The sequence below is a fragment of the Fusarium subglutinans genome (genome assembly GCF_013396075.1).
Source record: "Fusarium subglutinans strain NRRL 66333 chromosome Unknown NRRL66333_c0000025, whole genome shotgun sequence".
In the NCBI taxonomy this organism is placed as follows: Eukaryota; Fungi; Ascomycota; class Sordariomycetes; order Hypocreales; family Nectriaceae; genus Fusarium; species Fusarium subglutinans.
Window position 1 is genome coordinate 23,889 of NW_023502088.1, and position 20,031 is coordinate 43,919.

Consider the following 20,031-nt stretch of genomic DNA (forward strand, 5'->3'; position numbering starts at 1 on the left):
GCTAGATTAAGCAAATACGTACACAATGGCTTCTCTTATAAGTCCTCAAAGCAACCAAACGCCAAAAAGTCTATCCCTTTGCCCACCCAACACACTAAAGGCAATTCCAATATTCCTTCACTTCTTTTTACCCTTCTTGCCCTTGGCAGAACCTCCTGCGGATACGGTAGAGACAACACTAGATGCTCTTGATGGAGTGGCGGAGCTGTTCTTGCTAGACTTGACGGACTTGACATTATCGAGTGCCTTGTTCTGTAAAACATGTTAGTCATAGACAATGCACAAGATTAGTTATTCACTCACCTTGACGCCGTTTTTAGCCTTCTTCTTTGCCGGTGCCATACCAAGAATGCTATCTTCGTCATTCTCATCGTCAGGCTCTCGCTTGGATTTTCCATTCACTCCGTTTGAGCCACGAGCAGGGACGTCTTCGAACTCTTTAACAATGGTAGTGATCAAAGTAGTACATCGACGAGACAGCTCAATTGGTGTTCGACTGAGGAAGAACCAGTCAAATCGGAACAGTGGTGACTCTCTAATGTCGTCTCGCATCTTTTCGTAAAGACCTTCCGAATCAATGCCATATCGATCAAGTAGAACCAAAAGGAATCGGTCCTCTTCTTCAGTGTAAACTTTCTTGTTGGTAGTCGACACAGAATAGTTGATCTTGAGCTGCTGTAGAGGGACTCGATACTGTTGCATCTTCTTCCTCAAAAGCTTTTGGTGGTGACCAATACGGCGAGTCCGCTCCTCGCCGTCTTCGATAGTCTTGATGTACTTGGGGTAGTCGGCGATCTCGGTATAGCGTTGCCAAAAGACCTTTGCATAAGCCTTGATTTCTGGGGCTGACTTGCTGTCAATCTCGTTAGAGATGCCTTCATAGTCAGTTCGTCCGTATTTGCCGGATCCGTTGACAAATTGCTGAAAGTCTCGTTTGTTCCAGTCTCCGAAACCTTGTAGCGACAACTTTTCTTTTTCCTCCCTCTCTTCCTCAGTCAAAGGTGTGGCATTGTCGATCTCCTGCTGGTCGAGGGCTCTTTCGGCCTCTCGCTCTTCAAGGGTTTCTTCGTCACCGTCAGGTAGAGGGACCTTATACCCAATTTCCTTCCGATAGTAAGCAGTCTCCCTATCTTGGAGATCTCGCAGGCGTGGGGGGTAAAATTGGTAGTCATGAACAGGAACTTGCTTGGGTGCTCGTGGTGCCTTTGGCTTAGCATCGGCCTTGGGGTTGGGATACATAGTTTGTCGGAAGTACTTATCCATCGAGTATGACTGTTCCTTTCGCTCTCGCTTGGCCGGGTTGATCCAGGTCATGTTGATATTCTTCTTTGTATTGGCGAAGTTCTCGCCATTCCACTCGTAAGCAGACTCTGAGGTGAATTTTTGCAGATCATCAATTCCCAACTTCTCATACTTTGCGTTCAGCTCCTTGGTTCGGTTTTCGCCCTTTGCAAGGATCTCGTCGATATCGTCATCACCGACTTCGCCGTCCTTGGAGACCATGTTGCCAGTAGGTCCCTTGGACTGAAAGACCTTCTCGGCACCGTGCTGGATCATGGAAAGAAGCTCATCCTTGTTGGCTGCAGCTTTAGCGGCTTGTTGGGCACGGCCTTGTTGGATAACCAGTTGGTCTAGTCGTAGCTTCTGGGCAGCTCTCTCCAAAACCTTTTCTTCAATGGCGTTATCTGTGACAAATCTGTATACAACAACCTGCTTAGTCTGACCAATACGATGGGCTCGATCCATGGCCTGAAGATCAGCTTGAGGATTCCAATCACTGTCATAGAGGATAACAATGTCGGCAGTCGTCAAGTTAATGCCTAGACCACCGGCACGCGTCGTAAGGAGGAAGACAAATTTCTCCGAACCAGGTTTATTGTATTCGTCAATGGCAGCAATTCGATCTTCATGTGCTGTGCCACCATCGATTCGACAATATTTGTACTCTCGGAATACACAATAGTCTTCGAGAATATCCAATAATCGGCTCATTTGAGAGAAGATGAGAACGCGGCTTCCCTGCTTCTGGAGCCGCTTGAGAAGCTTGTCAAGGACTGCCATCTTGCCAGCGTTATAAACCAAATGCTCATCGGTTGTATAAGGGGGTCCTGGCTCGGCGCCTTCGAACAGATAGGGATGGTTACAGCATTTTCGAAGTTGCATCACGATGTTGAGTAGTCGTGTCTTTGACTCTCGTTTGCCACCAGCACCGTTAACGGCATCAATATCTTTCTCCAGAATCTTCTGGTACCATTTAATCTGCATCTCCGACATGCCGAGATAAACATTGACCTCTTTCTTGGGCAATAGACTCTTCTCCACGTCGCTCTTCACGCGGCGCAGTAAGAAGGGGCGGAGGACTTTGTGTAGTTGTTGTACGACCGTATCTTGATCGCGGTCTTGACCTGAGAACCACTGATCAAATGCCTCAGAGTCGCCGAAGACATCAGGAAGCAAGAAATTCAGAAGAGCCCAGAGTTCATGCAGGTTGTTTTGTAACGGTGTGCCCGTAATAAGTAATCGGTTTCTGGAGGAGAACAATCGGATAACCTGTGACAGTGATGACTCTTCGTTCTTGATTCGATGCGCCTGAATATTCGTTAGCTGATGAAAGTCTCGATTGTTCCAAAATCACATACTTCGTCGATGATGATGTATTCCCAAGCAAATTTCTTCAAATGCGCTTTCTCTCGAAGCACCATTTCGTAGCTGGTAATGCAAACATCAAACTTCTCGTCAACAAGGCGATCGTTGATAAGGGTTTGTCGTTCGTCTTTCGCACCCTGGAGCACCAAAACATCGACCTCGGGGGTCCATTTGGCAAACTCTCGCTTCCAGTTATCGAGCGTGGACTTGGGCACAATGACCAAGTGTGGTCCAGTAATGCCAAGAATGTGTCGCAGGTAGCCAAGGAACGAAATAGTCTGCAGGGTCTTTCCAAGACCCATTTCATCGGCAAGAATACCAGAAATACCATTCTCGTGCAGGGAAATCAGCCAATTGAGACCGGCAACCTGGTAGTCTCGCATGGTGCCATGGATGAACGGAGGGGATTCTCGGAAGACCGTCTCAGCGGAGCCACCGTGCTTTTCGTCTTTCAAGAGTTCGGCGTCTTCTTCAGCTTCGGTACGTCGACGCCGCTCACTCATGGCGCCCCCTTGCCTTCCGGCGCCCTTCTTGCCTCGCGCAGATTCGGCATTCTGTCGATCGATTTCGGTCATGATATCGCGAATCTTGGGGTCGGGGTTTGTTTCAATGAAGTGGCGGAAGAGATCGGTCAGGCCGAGGAGGTATCGAAATCGACGAATGGTGTCATCTTCCTAGAGGTTCGATTAGATTGTTTCGTGTCATAGCCTTCTCTTGGGGTGCGACATACCTTGGATTCGCCTAACCGATCGTGTTTCTTTCCAAAAATGCTACGACGAAGTTGGTTAACTTCTGTGCGGCGCCTACGGCCATCCCCAGTAGGCTCTCCGGCGACGCTGCTAGCAGTGGTGCTAGGATTTTCGGTATCAGTGTAGTCGGGTGTCTCGTCAACTTCCTTAACAAGCTGTCAGCACAAGGTCTCACCCACAAATGTAAAGAATTTTGTGAATATAGGAACTCACCATCTCTTCTTCTTGTCGATGCTCCTGCGCGTCAGACATGGACGCGTCAATATCGACAGCTTTGGCTCGAGAGCGAGGCGCCATTGCGAGTCGAGTTTAGGATAAACCTCTTTACGCGACTGGCATCCAGAAGACGCGTTTCAACGGCTTGCAATGTGAAGCACAAGTCAATGCAAGTAGTCTATTGGCTCTTGTAGCGTATTCTGTGTGTATTTTGAAGGGTATGTGGTGTATTCAACACAGCCACGTCGCTTGAAGGATTGGAAAAGAAAGTGTGAATGCTGTTGCGAAGGTTTGGCGGGTAGAATCTAAACGGTCACCTCGAAGGGGGCCAATCTGGGCTAGCGGCGTGCATAGACCCTTGTAAATGGCATTGGGCCCCACGATGCAGCAAGGGAAGAAAGGATATTCCGATGGTTTTTAACGACGTCACTTTGTCTTACTGATCTTGTGTGAAGAAGTCACTGTAAATCTGAAAACAACCAGGTGAAGTATTCTAAGCTTATATTATCTTATATACTCGTACAAGTACGCGATTGAAAGAGATTCTGGTGAGTTGCTGAGACAATCTAATAGTTTGTATCAAGTCACGTGGCTGGAATCCCCCCACACCTACAGGTACCGACCCCTCGGTTAGTACCGTCCATCAGGCTCTGCCCATGTTCTGTTGGAGTGGATGACCTGGGCAAACGCTTCATGACCCCAACCTTTACCTTGCCCAACTGTTTTTGAGATCATAGCTCTTCGGGAGCAACATACCCAGCTTGTCTGACTTCGGTGTACCGCGAATACATAGCATTTTCTCCCCGGTCTAGGAGCCTCTTCTGATACTAATACTACTTCCCTCTGATTAGCAAGTGAGGCGATTTCTCCCTCGACGTTTTCTAACATATCTGACTCTTCGTTTCCAGTTTTCCACATCTCTTCGTCGCTTAATCACGATGGAGCCTATGAGGGGCGTCTCTGGTGGCATGGGCAAGCAACCTGCTCAACAAGAAAGCCCGGAACAACTCCTCGATGTCTTTAAGGCAGCCGCCCTGTCGGTGACCAAGCTCTACAAGATATCGGCTGCAGGGCAGTCAAAGGCTCGTGCCGACGGATATCAGGATTGCCTCGATGACCTCTTACAATTCTTGGATAAAGAAGGCATGGGTCTGGGTGATGGAGAAGGGTGGAAGATCCGGAAATGGGCAACAGAACGACTCGATGGGCGTGAAAGCAGCTCTCTGAACACGGAGAGCGAGGACGAGGTCGACAAAGCAGAAACAGCCTCGTCACCTGAACTCACTCGAACGGCTATCCCCCCTCATCCGGCGAACCAAGTGCGAACTGACTCCGCACCACCGAGCATTCCCCCTGTTGCCGAACAGCCTACGTCGATAGTTGTCCCTTCTCAAGACAACTTTACCTTCCAGTCTTCACACCCGTACCCGAATATCGCTACTCTTGACCTGTCTGACTCAAGACCTCACGATGATGTGCCTGCTCCCACACGACCAACGAAAACTAGGCTTGCGGGTGGTCCGAGTCGATCTTACCCAAGGGGACCGGGACATTTGGTACAGCGTGCTGGTAGCAAGCGCAAATTGAACTTTGAGGAAATATTCGATCTCGGCAGTCTAAGCGGAAAGGATCCTTTCGAAAAGGGAGGGAAGCGTGGCCGACATGCTTGATTATCCAGCGAGCTCATCACCTTTCCTTATCTCTACACACAACATGAAGCATATTTGTCTCGGAGCACTGGGTACTAGATGGATGGGATGGTACGAGGCATGTTTACAGACGGACGCATTGACTAGCGAAGAGCATGGGCGGCGTTTGGAGGACGTAACGATTGCATTTGGGGGTGTCTGGTTTTCATTTTGTGTCTGGCGATTGCCACATTTTTCATAACACGATAAATTTGATGATGATGATTCTCTAGCTATTCCTTCTGAACCAATGAAACTCCTTGTATGCTTGTATGTGACTGGTCATGCTCTCATGGTATGGCAAAGCCCTATAACTTCCTAGGTCGAAGGAGTCGGTAGAGAAACAGCTCCTTTGCTTCATCCTCACATGTAGACAGATCCAAGGTATTGTCATTTGATCTCACGTCCAACTTGTCGGGTTATCTTCGGTCCGAACCCTTCCAAAGGAACACCAGAGCTTGGTTTTGGGCTGACTTGCAGGGAACTTTCATGCAGCGCTAGAAGAAAGGTACCTACAGTTGGTAGCTGCGTACCCCGGCCTTGACCTCATTAATCGTGCATTTTTGTCTTTCGCGAACTTTTGAACCTGTTCGCGCTTTTCTTTTTTTTCTACGTTTTTTGTTACTTCTCTTCTTCCGCTTGCATCGCGAAAGGTCCGTTCCACAAAGGTAAATATTTCTTCTTCTTCTTCTTCTTCTTTCTAGCATTTATCGTTGCAATATTCTATCCCTTCATAAGATGATGTCAAGGCTATGTTGAACGATTGCGCATTGTTCATTCTCTTCTCTCAGCAGCCATCGAGTCTTCTACTGACACTGATTCACGTAGAAGTATCGCGCACGAAAGGCACTACTAGTTTTCCTTCAAGCTAGTCAATATGTCGGATTCTGGCAAGCAAGACGAGAAGCCCACGGGCGAGCACGAGATCGATCATGACCGCGAGCACGACAATGAACATGAGCAAGGAACTGAGATGTCAGGGGCTGAGGAGGTGTGTTAGGCGCGCAAAGAGGTGGATTTCAGAAGGAAACTGACGCCACACCCTTAGGAAGAAATCACTGCCATGAAGCGCCGCGTGGCAGAGATGGAAGAGGAGGCCAAGAAGCTTCGCGAGATGCAAGCAACTCTGGAACAGCAATCTGCGGACCTTGCGGATGACAAGGAATCCATCGATGCACGCAGTATCTTTGTTGGCAACGTCGATTATTCAGCCTCGCCTGAAGATATCCAGAGTCACTTCCAGAGCTGCGGCTCCATCAACCGAGTGACCATTCTTCTTGACAAGTTCACAGGTCAACCGAAGGGGTATGTTGGCACGTGGGAGCTTTTTGAGCATTGCTAACATATCGCACTGTAGCTACGCCTACGTCGAGTTCACCGAGCCGAGCTTGGTCGCCCAGGCTCTTGTCCTCAACGAGAGTGTCTTCAAGGGCCGCAACATCAAGGTGACCCCCAAGCGCACCAATGTCCCTGGCATGAGCCGTGGACGTGGTCGCGGTGGGTTCCGTGGTGGCCGAGGCTTTCATGGCCGAGGCAGCTTCCCTCGCGGTGGTGGTTATCGCGGTGGCTACCGTGGTCGCGGACGAGGTTTCGCCCCCTACTAGGAGCAGGGAGGCACTCTGCCCTTGGGACATGGTCGACGATCTGAGCAACCTAGGCCTTTCGAGATCGAAGTTGAGGAATCTCACGGGCTTGAAAACAACCCCTACGCGCATGGATATGTTGGCCTGTGATGGAACAGTTTCCATCCATTTCTTTTCTTTGAATTTAGGGTTATGGTAATAAGGAGAAGGGTGCTTTACTAGCAGAGAAGGAACAGTGTAATACTATCGATTATCCAGGAACAGGAAAACACACAGATAGCCAAGAACACAAAGGGAAGGGATAGGAGTTCCGGTCTTGACGTTTCTTTCGTCTTAGCAAAATCACAGTCATATCCATCAATGTCTGTTCCTCTCATTAGCTCAGTACGAACTTCGCCTGAAATCATTATAAGCCAAAATACAATCTAGTCAGCTACTTTGAGTATAACTGGGTTAGGGTGTCGATCCTAAGCAACTTCGATTATGTAGGTCCGTAGGAGGCTTAGAGTAGTGACATGTTGCCACGCGTTCCTCTTGGAGCTTCATATGCCTGTGAGGCCGCCCGTGTGGTACCCCCCACATCAGTTCGTGCCAAGGCTTGGGTATTTAGCGGGAATGACTGTGATTACAATGAGACAAATCTAGTGTCAGGGTGCATAATATGGAAAGGAAGATCTGACATCTCACTGAAGATCGCAAGCTAAATAAGCTAATGCGGTGGGCAATTCACGACATCATACAGCCTACCCTATAGCTCGAAGTTTATGCTCTCTCGACGCAGAAATGTTCTTGATCACGTAGTTAAGTGCAATAAGCGTTTTCTTTCATGTGTACGTAGTTAATTCAGTTTCTAATAAGGTCTGATATTCTTGCTCAGCCACTGAAGCTGGTATTGAATAACCCCATACATTGTACAGCCATACCGTTGCAAACGTGTCACTCCTCGCGCAATGTGCTAAAATTAAATGTTTAACATAGCATGGCTAGGACATGAGTCGTCATCCTCGACTACTCCAGATTACATTTGCTGTTCGAGATGTATGTTGTCAACGCAATCAACAAGGGTATCATTGACGTTTTGCCAGTGGCTCAGCAGTTGCTCAGTCACAGAGGTACAAAAATACTGTAAATATATTAATGAAATAATGCTACTACGAAGTTACGGCCGAAGGGTAGGTTTGGATGTGCTCCGTCGAAAGGGAAATTTATAAAGAGAAATATTAAATCCTATAGCACACGTGTGTATGGGGCATGTTTCAAACTGTGTCCTGATAAATGCAGCCTTTTGGTTCCCATGTTGCCAGTCTTTAAGCACAAGCATCAACCTCAGCGACCTAGGTCGCTGCAAGGCATCATAACCCTGCTTGAGCGCCCGATGCCTGACGAAAGCCGTGCCGGTAAGCCGTACGCCGCAATTAGGCTCAGAACATCTGTTCACAAACCCTTACAGGTGACTGAGATTATGATTCCATAGCGGCACTGTCGCTTTGTTTACTGCCGAGGTTGTACGAAATACGTCGTAAAGCGCAGCCGTGGATTCCGCAACCCAGGAAGACAGATGTCATAAGCATTATTTGACAATTTCTCAGCCAAAGTGGCAATAAAACACTGGAGCTCTTGAACACCTTTGAAATCATTGCTCAGCCTAGCAAGTGACTAAAACGTGCGACAGCTCAAGATTTAGGTAATACCGGGTAGATACCTTCGATCAAAGTACACAAAGTTGATTCTGGAACCGTTCATCTTTAATTCGCGGGGTTCATAGGGAACGTCCAAAGGAGCGGATGCAAAAGAACCTCTTGGTTACCTACCAGCCACTAATACAAGGTAATATCTTGTCGTCTAGTCATCTGTAGGCCTCCATTGCAGCCCACCAAAAAGGCCCGGATACATAATACAGGGTTGATTAGAGAGCACAGGCTAGCCAAGGATAGAAGAAAATATAAGGACTTGATTCTAATACCTAGACAAAAGTATATGTGTAAGTTTGGTCGAAGGTTATTGGGGACGTCGGTGAGTCAATTTTGGCACCCTATCTCGAGGATGGATGCTTACTTGTTCCTTGGTTGATATAGTAGGTCCCATTGGGAGGGTTCCTCTGATCTTCGTAATATGCACTTGAGGAGCTGCCTCTTATTGCTTTGCTGGGTGGAATGTCTAACAAAGTGCGATCCGTAGTATATATTATACAGCACGACTACCATTTTGTAAAACCCATCCACGTAGGAGCTACCTATAAACAAGGTGGCAGGACTAGGTATCAGAAGAGTACCCCCACTGACTACCTAGGTAAGGTCCTCCCCAGCCCATGAAACCGTACTCGAGTTACAAGGCTCCAAGGTTACTCTGGCCAGGTCGGGTCGATTAATTATCCTTCTGGCATCATCAACGCTAACCACGAGACAGAGAGTATTGAGACCAAACCCACACAAAACAGTTCGTGGCGATCAATCAACTCCGTTCACGAGCTTCTCTGTCACCATTTATCGTTACTAATCCACGAACATACCAGCTCAATTACAGCAATTTGGTTTGTCTTGCTGCGCTCCTCTCAGCAGCCTCAGGATCACTACTCCTACCCTGGATCTTCCCGTTCCGGCCGCTGTCGTCCTCGCTCTGGAAGCGGGGAGTCCGTGTCTTGGCCTTAGCCTCTCAGTCTTGGGTCTTTTGGACCGCCCGTGCACAGCCTCAACCTCCCCCCATTGCCCCAAAGCAAGCGTCGTCAACTTTCTTCAGTGAACCCTTCAACCTCCACTGATCACGTTCCGCGAACGCCTTCAACGACAAGGCTTCATTGCATTTGTCTGGCTACGAACCTATTCCTACTCTTTCACCTCGAAAATATCGATTATTATCATTGCCGTCGCTGTGACTTAGTCCCTCGCTGCGCAGCGCAAGAGGTGACACCATGACCAGTCGCACCGATTCTAAGTAAGTCCATTCCCAGCCTTTCGCCCATCGCATCGCGTCCAGCTTCACCTTCAACCTGACCTTTACCCATCTCCTCCTTCACTGCTACGACGACGACCGTACTAATGCTCCTTGTAGCAGGCCCAACCTTCGGGTTACCAGTGAGTTACAGCTAATCAACCTGCCCCACCGTTCGGCTTGACATATTGACATCATCCAAGTTATCGCCGCCGATGGCCTATACAAGAGGGATGTTTTCCGTACGTTGTAGAACCCAGAAACTTCGCTCGGCCTATCCGCTAATCTGAACCAGGCTTTCCTGACCCTTTCGCTGTTGCGACCATCAATGGGGAGCAAACCAAAACGACGACTGTCAGCAAAAGAACTCTAAACCCATACTGGAACGAGAGCTTTGACTTGTAATGTACCCCGCCGCTTTGGACAAAGAATTTAACCAACTCGAGATTATCAGTCGTACCAATGAAGATGGCATTCTCGCAGTCCAAGTTTTCGACCAAAAGAAGTTTAAGAAGAAGGACCAGGGTTTCCTAGGCGTCATAAATATTCGCGTTGGAGATGTTATCCCTGAGCTCAGCCCAGATGCCGATGGTCAGTTTACTTGATCCCACAACAGAAAACGTGAAGGAGCTTTCTGACATGCGCTTAAGACCAGATGCTTACTAGAGACCTCAAAAAATCAACCGATAACCTCGTCGTCCACGGCAAACTTATTATTAACCTGTCCTGCAATCTCAGTGCACCAGCCCGCGGTGGCCAGGCATCGACCGCACGACCATCTCTCGGCACCGGCCCGTCGAATGCTTCGAACCTCTCCGCCCCTCCACCGGAAAACCGACCAGGATCTTCACTTTCTGGACCGAACGGCGCGGGTGGCTCACAAGTCAACCTCGCCCACCGTCCATCCAGCATCAGCTCTGTTGGTGGTGCCAGCGCTTCAGGACCGAATGCTTCCGGACAAACTCGACAAAGCAATCAACTCAGCCCATTCGAGGATGCCCAGGGGCGACTACCAGCTGGCTGGGAGCGCCGAGAAGACAATCTCGGCCGTACCTACTACGTTGATCACAACACCCGCACGACGAGCTGGAATCGACCCACTGCTTCTGGCGCCCAAGAGCAACGAAACGATCGAGAAGCAGCTACCCAGGTTGAGCGCCAGAGACATCAGAACCGCACTCTGCCCGAAGAACGAACTGGCTCCAATTCACCGACGCTGCACGCCCAGCAGCCCCAGCCATCAGCATCACCAGCTACTAATGGTGGCGCAGTGATGCATACTGGAGCGACGAGCCCTGGTACGGGAGAACTCCCGCCTGGCTGGGAGCAACGTTGGACCCCAGAAGGTCGACCATACTTTGTTGATCACAATACAAGAACAACGACCTGGGTAGATCCACGTCGCCAACAATACATCCGCATGTATGGCGGTCAGAATAATGCCAACGGCCAGATTCAGCAGCAACCCGTATCGCAACTCGGTCCTCTGCCTAGTGGGTGGGAGATGCGCCTCACAAACACTGCTCGAGTGTACTTTGTTGATCATAATACCAAGACTACCACTTGGGACGATCCTCGACTACCATCGTCTCTCGACCAAAATGTTCCTCAGTACAAGCGAGACTTCAGACGCAAGCTCATCTACTTCCGTTCACAGCCCGCCATGCGAATTCTCAGTGGACAATGCCACATCAAGGTGCGACGATCTCACATCTTCGAGGACTCCTTTGCCGAGATCACACGCCAGTCTGCAACGGATTTGAAGAAGCGACTTATGATCAAGTTCGATGGCGAGGATGGTTTGGATTACGGTGGTCTCTCTCGAGAATTCTTTTTCCTTCTTTCCCACGAAATGTTCAACCCCTTTTATTGCCTGTTCGAATACTCCGCCCACGATAATTACACCCTTCAGATTAACCCACATTCCGGCATCAACCCGGAGCATCTCAACTATTTCAAGTTCATCGGCCGTGTTGTCGGTTTGGCTATCTTCCACAGGCGATTTTTGGACGCCTTCTTTATTGGAGCTTTGTACAAGATGATGCTTGGCAAGGCGGTGGCTTTGGCCGATATGGAGGGTGTGGATGCCGATTTCCACCGATCATTGCAGTGGATGTTGGATAACGATATATCAGGGGGAATTCTTGAGCAGACTTTCTCGACCGAAGACGAGAGATTCGGAGTGATGACTACTGAGGATCTCATCCCTGATGGTCGCAATATTGATGTCACCAATGAGAACAAGAAGGAATACGTTGATCTCATGGTCAAGTGGCGCATCGAGAAACGTATCGCCGAGCAGTTCCAGGCTTTCAAGGAAGGGTTTCAAGAGCTTATCCCTCAGGATCTTATTAATGTCTTTGATGAGCGCGAGCTGGAGCTTTTGATTGGAGGTATTGCCGAAATTGATGTCGACGACTGGAAGAAGCACACCGATTATCGAGGATATACCGAATCCGATGAGGTCGTTCAGCACTTCTGGGCAACAGTACGCTCGTGGGATGGCGAGCAGAAGTCCCGTTTACTACAATTTACTACAGGTACTTCTCGAATCCCAGTCAATGGCTTCAAGGATCTCCAAGGCAGCGACGGCCCACGACGATTTACAATTGAGAAGGCGGGAGAAATCACAAATCTGCCAAAGGCGCACACATGGTAATTTGATTATGAAAATTGACTCTGAGAACAAACCACTGACTCATCAACAGTTTCAATCGACTTGACTTGCCTCCCTACAAGAGTCTAGAAATGCTTCAACAAAAGCTTACCATCGCGGTTGAGGAAACTATGGGCTTTGGCCAAGAGTAGACGACAACGATATTACTTTCAGCAGGGACATTGAACTGGAAAGGGTCAAACTGCACTCAGCTGTACTGCTTTGTAGTTTCCGCGAGACGGCGACTTCTTTTGCCTGCCCCCATAGGGAACACCCTCTCTAACATACACGAACTTTTGGGTATTTGCTTCAGTCCCAAGAGTGGACAGACCTGGGTCGTTTGGCGCTGGTGGGATTAATTTGCCTTCAACATGCGATGCAACAACTGCTTCTCCCTGTCACCCCAGTAAATAGACGATTTAACAGAACTCGAGTGCTGCCGTTATCACAGACGCACCTTGTGATCTGTTTCGTAAGGAAGCATTGGCAGGCATTGTGGAATTACCGGACATCCCCGGGATAGACGAGTCCTTGGATGTGATGATGCTTGACAGACGAAGAGAGAAAAGAAAAAAACTGTACTTTGCTATGTATTACGTGTGATGTCGGTAGTAGCACCGAAGCCAGCATGGAAGGGCTGGAAGTTTAAGAAGAAGGATAGGGTTATAGCGCTTCATTTCAAGTACTTATCACATATATCACTTTCACTATCTACTAACCTAGGTAAACCTACCTGCTAAGCTAACTTTTTTACTGAAAGTATTTGCCTCGGCTGTCCTATGACCAGTCTTGAACACCTTTGTGTGTCGGGCAGAGCCTATCTATGCCAGTAAACATCACGAAAACAAATACACACATAACGACTCAATAGACCAATTTTGGGCTTATTTGATTTCTAATTATTGCAGTGCCCTCGCAAGACCGACCACCCCCTATTCGGGCCCTTTGTATCAGTCGAACCTGGCTGCATCTTGATGAACAAAAGCATTGGAAAGCCGCCCAATGAAACCAAAATACTGAGGGTAAAAAAAGGAAAAACAAAATATATGCGGATTGAACCCACCGTTCCGCATTATTATACATGGTTGACACTATCATCTCCTTCCCATCACTTCGCCGGAATTTAGATGGCTTCCACATCTTCCAAACCCTCCTTGCTAAGAGCAAAATCTGATGAGGAGTCTTTATCGTGAGTAAGGGTGAAAGCCGCGGTTTCCACCTCGTCCTCCACCACGATAATTAGCTCCAGGTTTGCCGGCGTTTTTGGGTCCCGTAGGCGCATTGGCGGGTGGTGCATGTTGCGGGTCAGAGTTCGCACTGGCACTGCCAGCACGGTTAAAGCCGCCCGAGCCTTGGTTGGAGTTTGGCTGAGGAACATCGTCGTACATGCCCTCCCATGAAGTAGGGGCCCCCCCTCCTCCACCCATACCATAACCTCCATGTCCTCCATGACCGCCGTAGCCTCCACGGCCTCCACGACGACCTCCTTGAGCTTGTTGGTATTGATTATAGTTGTTGTTGTCGTATCCTCGACCACCGCCGCCGCTGGCAGAGGCAGTGGGACTAGCACTACCGGAAGCAGCATCTTGACCACCTTGCTGGCCCTGCTGTTGCATCATCTGCTGCTGCATTTGTTGCATCTGCTGCATCATCTGTGGGTTCATGTTCTGCATCATGTTCTGAGCATTGGCACCGCCGCCTCCTCGACCCATCATCTGCTGTTGCATCTGTTGCATCTGCATCATGTTCTGCCACATGGCTGGGTTCATGGGCATTCCTCGGCTCATGGCCATTTGTGACTGCATCATGGCGAAGTACTGTTGCATGCGTTGGAAGTATTGGGCCATAACCTGGGGTGTCATGCCGTTGTTGCCCATCTGTTGGCCCATGGAGCCCTGGCTTGACTGGTCGCCGTCCTTTCTGAATTTGCCGCGTCGTGATGCCTCTTCCTCTTCTCGAAGGTTACCCCTGGGCTGGGCTTTCTTGACCTCGATGGGTTTCCCATGAATTTCCAGTGGCACGTTGATACAGGCATCAACACCGGCTTCATTTTCAAACGTCACAAAGCCAAACCCTCGTGGACGACCGGTATCTTTGTCCATCATCAGAGTCGCATCTACAACGCGGCCGAACTGTGCAAAGTATTCCTTGAATTCTTGATCGGTGGTTTCCTGGCTGACACCTCCGACGAAGATCTTACTGGTCTTCTCTTGTTCGTCTCTGGGAATGGCGCGTTTGGGGTCGATCTGCAACGCAATTAGAGTGGTGAGTTTGGCCATTTTAAGATATATATGACTTACGATCTTGCCATCAAGGAAATGCTCCTTGACCATGACGATATTGACAGTCTTGGCGTCCTTAAAAGTCAGAAAACCAAACCCTCGCGACCGGCCGGTACTGCTGTCTCTCATGACTGTACATTCAACAACTTCACCGAACTGCGAGAAGTAATCTCGCAATGATTCTACCGGCAACTGTTAGTACAAGTTTGGAGAGCTGCATATGTTTGTCACTTACGATCGGTGGTTTCCCAGTTGAGACCGCCGATGAACATTTTACTAAACAAACATGTCAGTATACTTTCATCTTAGAGTTGTTCATGCATTCTGAATAACAAGGCTGTTGAACACGGGTCTCCTAGGCTTGATAGAACAATAGGACCCAGCTGAATGGCAAAGTGGCTTGCTCAGAAAGGGCTGCGAGTTTGCAAATGATCAATAGTTTGCTGAAACCTTAACCTTGGCTTAGAGAAAAGAGCCGACAATCGAGATTTGAATGCTTGGTACAGCAGAAAAACAGATAGATGGCTGCGGTTTGGTGATTGCAATGTGATGAAGGAGTTTGTATCCTTGAAAAAAATGGGTCATGAAGGGCAATATGGGTGCATGCAGAGGAGTGTACAGCCCAGCAGGAGGTCGATTGATTTGAAAGTTCCTGTTTCTTCGGCTTGCTTGATGTTGGCGGCAATTTCTGTAAGATCCCTGCGTGTGGATGCATCAAGGCCAACATAACAAGGACCATGGTTGACAAACGTTGACCAAACGGCCATGACAGTCGAAAGTATGGCGCAGACATTGCAATGAGAGATGCCAGATCAGCTTGGTCGAATACAATTTCGTCTTGTGCTATCGTCTTGACTGTTCTCTCTGTCTCTGTCTCATGCTAGGTACTGGCCTCGAGCGCTATTCGCTGCGAATCTCGCTATAGCACTCGAGAGTGTTTACCACTCCCGTCGGTTCAATAAGATCTCTGCGACTGAGGGCTATGGAAGACTCAAGTAGTAGTGTCTTTCGTCTGGACTAGTGCCGAATGATTCATCCTGAGATGTCCGTCCACAGGGCGTAACCCAGTACTGATTGTGACATCCTCCTCTTCCTCTCATAGCTCATAGACAATAGCAGCGGACTCGCCACAAACTGGTTATATCTCTTGATCCACATATCCTCCTGAATGAGTCATGATAACTCTTCCAATCTGAATCTTTGCCGTTTGATGTCTCCGATAGCAAAACCTCTTTTTCTTAATTTGACCACGACCCTCTCTAGCCAAGCCAACTTCCGAATTGTATGCAAAAGCTAGACCGATGGCCACTACTACGTGGCAACGTGGCAGTTGCCATGAGGATTCAAGGTTGTAAACACGCAAGGCGAACCGTGATATTCTCGCAAGAGCGAATTCAAGAAATGTAATCACAATGCAGAAACAGTAAAGACTTACCCATCTTCTTTGGCACTCGCCTTGTGTACAGTTCCGTATGGAGGTGTTGGAGCATCGTCATGCATATCAGCCTGGCCTGTGTGACCGGAGCCGCCGTATCCTCCTCCACCGAGGTTGAAGTCGACATCATCATCATCGTCATCCTGATCTTGAGTCATGTGTTCATCACCTCCAGTTTCTTGATGTTGTTGCATCCCGCTATGATCATCATTGTCGTTGTTATGGATGTTAGTAGGAGGCTGAGCTTCTGGGGCAGGGGGGACTGCTGGAGCGGGAGCAGACGCTGGCTTTGCGGCATCGTTGTCATCGTAGCTGTCTAAGAGTTAGCATCCTAGGTAGACGCATATGGTGTTTATGCTCGCGGCTTATATTGCGATGGATACTTACAGGTCGGCGAAGAGATCATCCTCGAAGTTCTCGGGCTCAGTCATGGCGACGGTTGAGATTTGGCGCGTGTTCGTGATAGGAAAGTTCGAAAGCTTGGGGAGCGCGAAAGAAGCGAACGACGGGATTCGCGCACTCTACACTAAAAAGCTGTAATGGGTGAACAGGGGCAGGTAGGAAGAGATGCGCAATTGATATTGAGAACTGAGTCGAATCAAGAGTCAAAGAAAAGGAAGAGGAGGCGACCGAACCATGAAGGTAAAGAAAGGTGCTAGGTTATCAAGCCGCAGAGCTAAAGCCTAACTGACTTTACTGACTAAGCCAAAAGTGGTCCAATCAGAAAGCAGCACCATTAAGTTACAAACAAACAAGAACCGGAATCTTGGGTTCTTTTCGAAATTCAAATGCTTACTCCGTATATCACTGAGATTTGGAAGATGATGAACTTGAAGTTGATTTTCAAAATCGAACTCTTGCCTACTATTTGAGAGCATTTTGCCCTTTACATTTCATGCTTCTCCGTGACAACCCCTAAATTCCCTGTCCATCGTCTCCAAGCTCCATTGTCAAGAACGCTGCCTTGTTATTTGGGCATTACATGGAAAGGGAGGTTTTGTTAACCTGGCTCGGACCGCATGCGCTCGTTGGTGAATCGCTCTGGGCTGTAGTTATTCGTACTCCGTAATGTACCAAGGCTCGTACCGCCTGTTGGTTGAGGAATCCGCCCCGTGGCCGGAGAGCTGAGCTCAGGCCACAGGGTTAAAGCACAGTCCTCAATTAGCAGACACCCCCCGCTATGAACCTGTCCGAACCCGCTATTTCCAAGCCATGGTAGTGCTGTTTGCGGGGTGATCTCGTGGTTGAACCAGGGCAGCCTAATTAAGCCCGTTTCCATTATGCTTGATTGATCCATAGTAGAATAGGTCGACCAACCCAACCTACTGACTTTCTTGCACTTCACAACATCATTGCGTCGCGTTACATCGCAGCATGTGAAATACCTTCCAAGGCTCTTGTCCACGGCCTCTTTTCCTCTTTAGCGAACCATGTGGTCGTCATCTGGCAGCGGCAAGAAGCCCGCGCAATCTGTAAGTCATGACTATCAGCGTTGAAGCTCTCTGCTCTGTACTCACGAGACTCGACGTAATGGCGCCCGCCTCTGCTAACAGCCCCACCGCCGCAGGAGATGGTCCAAGTCGGTATGTTCAGCGAGGAGTTGTGAGATGTCGAATGTCTGCTGATATAAGCTCGATTGCTTCGAGGCAGACCGATCAGAGTATGTATTCGCTGACATGGGGTTCCTTACCCTCCAAGCTTGTGCGCTGAAACTTATACAACTAGGTCCGTATCGCCATTTTGGAGACCGCCACCACGAGACAGCTCTACTCCAAAGAGAAACATCACGTCGCCCACAGGCCATGGCTCAGGTCTTGTTGTTGGCGCCTCATATTCGCATGCGGATATGCTCAAGTTTGACTCTTTGTTAGTTGGCTTGATCTTGCTCAATGCTTAGTTATTGTTTGCTGATGTCAATCGCCAGAAACCTCTCCAACTCATCTCGACCACGAACACCTCCTTCTTCTTCAGCTAAGATCCGGATTCAAGAAGCTTCTCCACCGTCGAGGACCACGCCTGGAAAGAATGGTTCACCTCCATACAAGAGCTATATCAACTTTCTCTCCAATACAAACGATGACTGGAAAGCAGACGAGGACGACATGATGGGCTACGAGGATGACGATGGGGATGACTTTGGTTTGCCAAGTTTGTCGAGTATGAAGAGGAGAACACGGCGCATTGCCACACAGAACAAGGCCGAATCAAGTACATTGTCACCGACAACAGAGGGGCCTCCTAATGCTCTCTTGGCGAGACGATACTCAAATAGTGCCGACATCGCAATAGAGCGACCCGCGCCCACATATCCCATGCCAAAAAAGAGTGAGGGGAAGATTCTTCGGCCTCAGTATAAAGAAATCTTAAAAGGTTTGCTGATCACACTTCAAAGTGCTGTCGCAGAAGTACTGACGATGACTATCAGACCCCGCCAACGCTCTGCACCTCATCAACTATCCCACGGTTCCTGCCAATGCCACTCCCAAGGAAGCCGATGCCATAAACTCCCGAATTACACGTATTAATAAGTTTAAGAAGCTGTTACAAGCTTCCACTATTTCACTGCCTGATTTGAGGTCACTCGCCTGGTCTGGCGTACCGCAAGAGGTGCGCGCCATTACCTGGCAACTCCTCCTCAGCTATCTTCCTGCGAATAGTGAGCGCCGGGTCGCCACCTTGGAGAGAAAACGGAAAGAATACTTGGATGGTGTACGACAGGCATTCGAGAGAGGAGGGAACTCCGCGACTACTGCAGCCAACACAGCCCCAGCCGGCCGAACAAGGGGCCTGGACGAGGCCATCTGGCACCAAATCAGCATTGATGTACCCCGGACAAACCCGCATATTGAGCTGTACAGCTACGAAGCTACGCAGCGATCACTTGAGCGCATTCTGTATGTATGGGCTGTGCGACATCCTGCCAGTGGCTATGTGCAGGGTATCAACGACCTTGTAACGCCTTTTTGGCAAGTCTTTTTGGGGATTTATATTGGAGATCCTGATATCGAGTCTGGAATGGACCCAGGACAGCTCCCGAAGTCCGTGTTAGACGCTGTCGAGGCTGATTCCTTTTGGTGTCTGACAAAGCTTCTCGATGGCATCCAGGACCACTATATCGTGGCGCAACCAGGGATTCAACGCCAGGTTGCTGCTCTCCGTGATTTAACAGCACGTATAGACGGCAACCTGTCCAAGCACTTGGAAAAAGAAGGCATTGAATTCATACAGTTTAGTTTCCGTTGGATGAATTGTCTCTTGATGCGTGAGATCAGCGTCAAGAACACAGTTCGCATGTGGGACACTTATTTGGTTTGTCAACACCCATCTTCTGGCAACTCTCAAAAAACTAACTACTTGTCAGGCTGAAGAGCAAGGATTTTCCGAGTTCCATCTATATGTGTGCGCAGCCTTCCTTGTGAAATGGTCAGATAAGCTCCTGAGCATGGACTTCCAGGAGATCATGATGTTCCTCCAAAGCCTTCCCACTAAGGATTGGACGGAGAAGGACATCGAGCTACTCCTGAGTGAGGCTTTCATTTGGCAGTCCCTTTTCAAGGGTTCTGCCGCACATCTAAAAGGCCAACCGCCCCGCGAACCTGTTACCAACCTACAGCTGTGAAGAATCCCGTTGTCTTGTACAGGGTTAAATGATCATATAGGAGCGACTTTTGGAGTTGGTTCATAACGGGTGTGGCAAGGAGTTGTAGCAATGAGGAATTGCTGCGATATATTGGCATCGTAACGAGGATAGGAAATCATTATCGGCATCTTCCTCTTGTATTTGGTTCCTGGCTGTACGAACTCGGCAAAGTATGAGTCTTTGTGATAGGGTTTGGTATCATATTTAT

The 20,031-nt window shown here is 48.9% G+C and overlaps 6 protein-coding genes across 6 annotated transcripts; 4 read left to right on the forward strand and 2 right to left on the reverse strand.

Annotated features, from left to right (window-relative positions):
- Window positions 1–117: 117 nt before the first annotated feature.
- On the reverse strand, window positions 118–3,692 carry FSUBG_2775 (ISWI chromatin-remodeling complex ATPase ISW2; the record flags this gene model as incomplete). The annotated part of the gene is made up of 5 exons (XM_036680584.1): window positions 118–252; window positions 304–2,589; window positions 2,640–3,320; window positions 3,377–3,550; window positions 3,609–3,692. 5 exons carry the CDS (start codon window positions 3,690–3,692, stop codon window positions 118–120), a joined length of 3,360 nt encoding a protein of 1,119 aa, XP_036541631.1.
- Window positions 3,693–4,549: 857 nt separating this feature from the next.
- On the forward strand, window positions 4,550–5,281 carry FSUBG_2776 (uncharacterized protein; the record flags this gene model as incomplete). Its single annotated transcript, XM_036680585.1, has 1 exon — window positions 4,550–5,281. One exon carries the CDS (start codon window positions 4,550–4,552, stop codon window positions 5,279–5,281), a length of 732 nt encoding a protein of 243 aa, XP_036541632.1.
- An 895-nt stretch (window positions 5,282–6,176) lies between these two features.
- Window positions 6,177–6,903, forward strand: FSUBG_2777 (RRM-type RNA binding protein; the record flags this gene model as incomplete). The annotated part of the gene is made up of 3 exons (XM_036680586.1): window positions 6,177–6,290; window positions 6,348–6,604; window positions 6,657–6,903. 3 exons carry the CDS (start codon window positions 6,177–6,179, stop codon window positions 6,901–6,903), a joined length of 618 nt encoding a protein of 205 aa, XP_036541633.1.
- A 2,887-nt stretch (window positions 6,904–9,790) lies between these two features.
- Window positions 9,791–12,618, forward strand: FSUBG_2778 (e3 ubiquitin ligase hula; the record flags this gene model as incomplete). Its single annotated transcript, XM_036680587.1, has 7 exons — window positions 9,791–9,813; window positions 9,931–9,953; window positions 10,014–10,052; window positions 10,106–10,211; window positions 10,265–10,401; window positions 10,461–12,465; window positions 12,519–12,618. 7 exons carry the CDS (start codon window positions 9,791–9,793, stop codon window positions 12,616–12,618), a joined length of 2,433 nt encoding a protein of 810 aa, XP_036541634.1.
- Window positions 12,619–13,650: 1,032 nt separating this feature from the next.
- On the reverse strand, window positions 13,651–16,614 carry FSUBG_2779 (heterogeneous nuclear ribonucleoprotein HRP1; the record flags this gene model as incomplete). Its single annotated transcript, XM_036680588.1, has 5 exons — window positions 13,651–14,712; window positions 14,767–14,930; window positions 14,984–15,024; window positions 16,184–16,495; window positions 16,571–16,614. 5 exons carry the CDS (start codon window positions 16,612–16,614, stop codon window positions 13,651–13,653), a joined length of 1,623 nt encoding a protein of 540 aa, XP_036541635.1.
- A 1,099-nt stretch (window positions 16,615–17,713) lies between these two features.
- On the forward strand, window positions 17,714–19,802 carry FSUBG_2780 (GYP1; the record flags this gene model as incomplete). The annotated part of the gene is made up of 5 exons (XM_036680590.1): window positions 17,714–17,766; window positions 17,909–18,049; window positions 18,108–18,553; window positions 18,609–19,492; window positions 19,545–19,802. 5 exons carry the CDS (start codon window positions 17,714–17,716, stop codon window positions 19,800–19,802), a joined length of 1,782 nt encoding a protein of 593 aa, XP_036541636.1.
- Window positions 19,803–20,031: the final 229 nt, after the last annotated feature.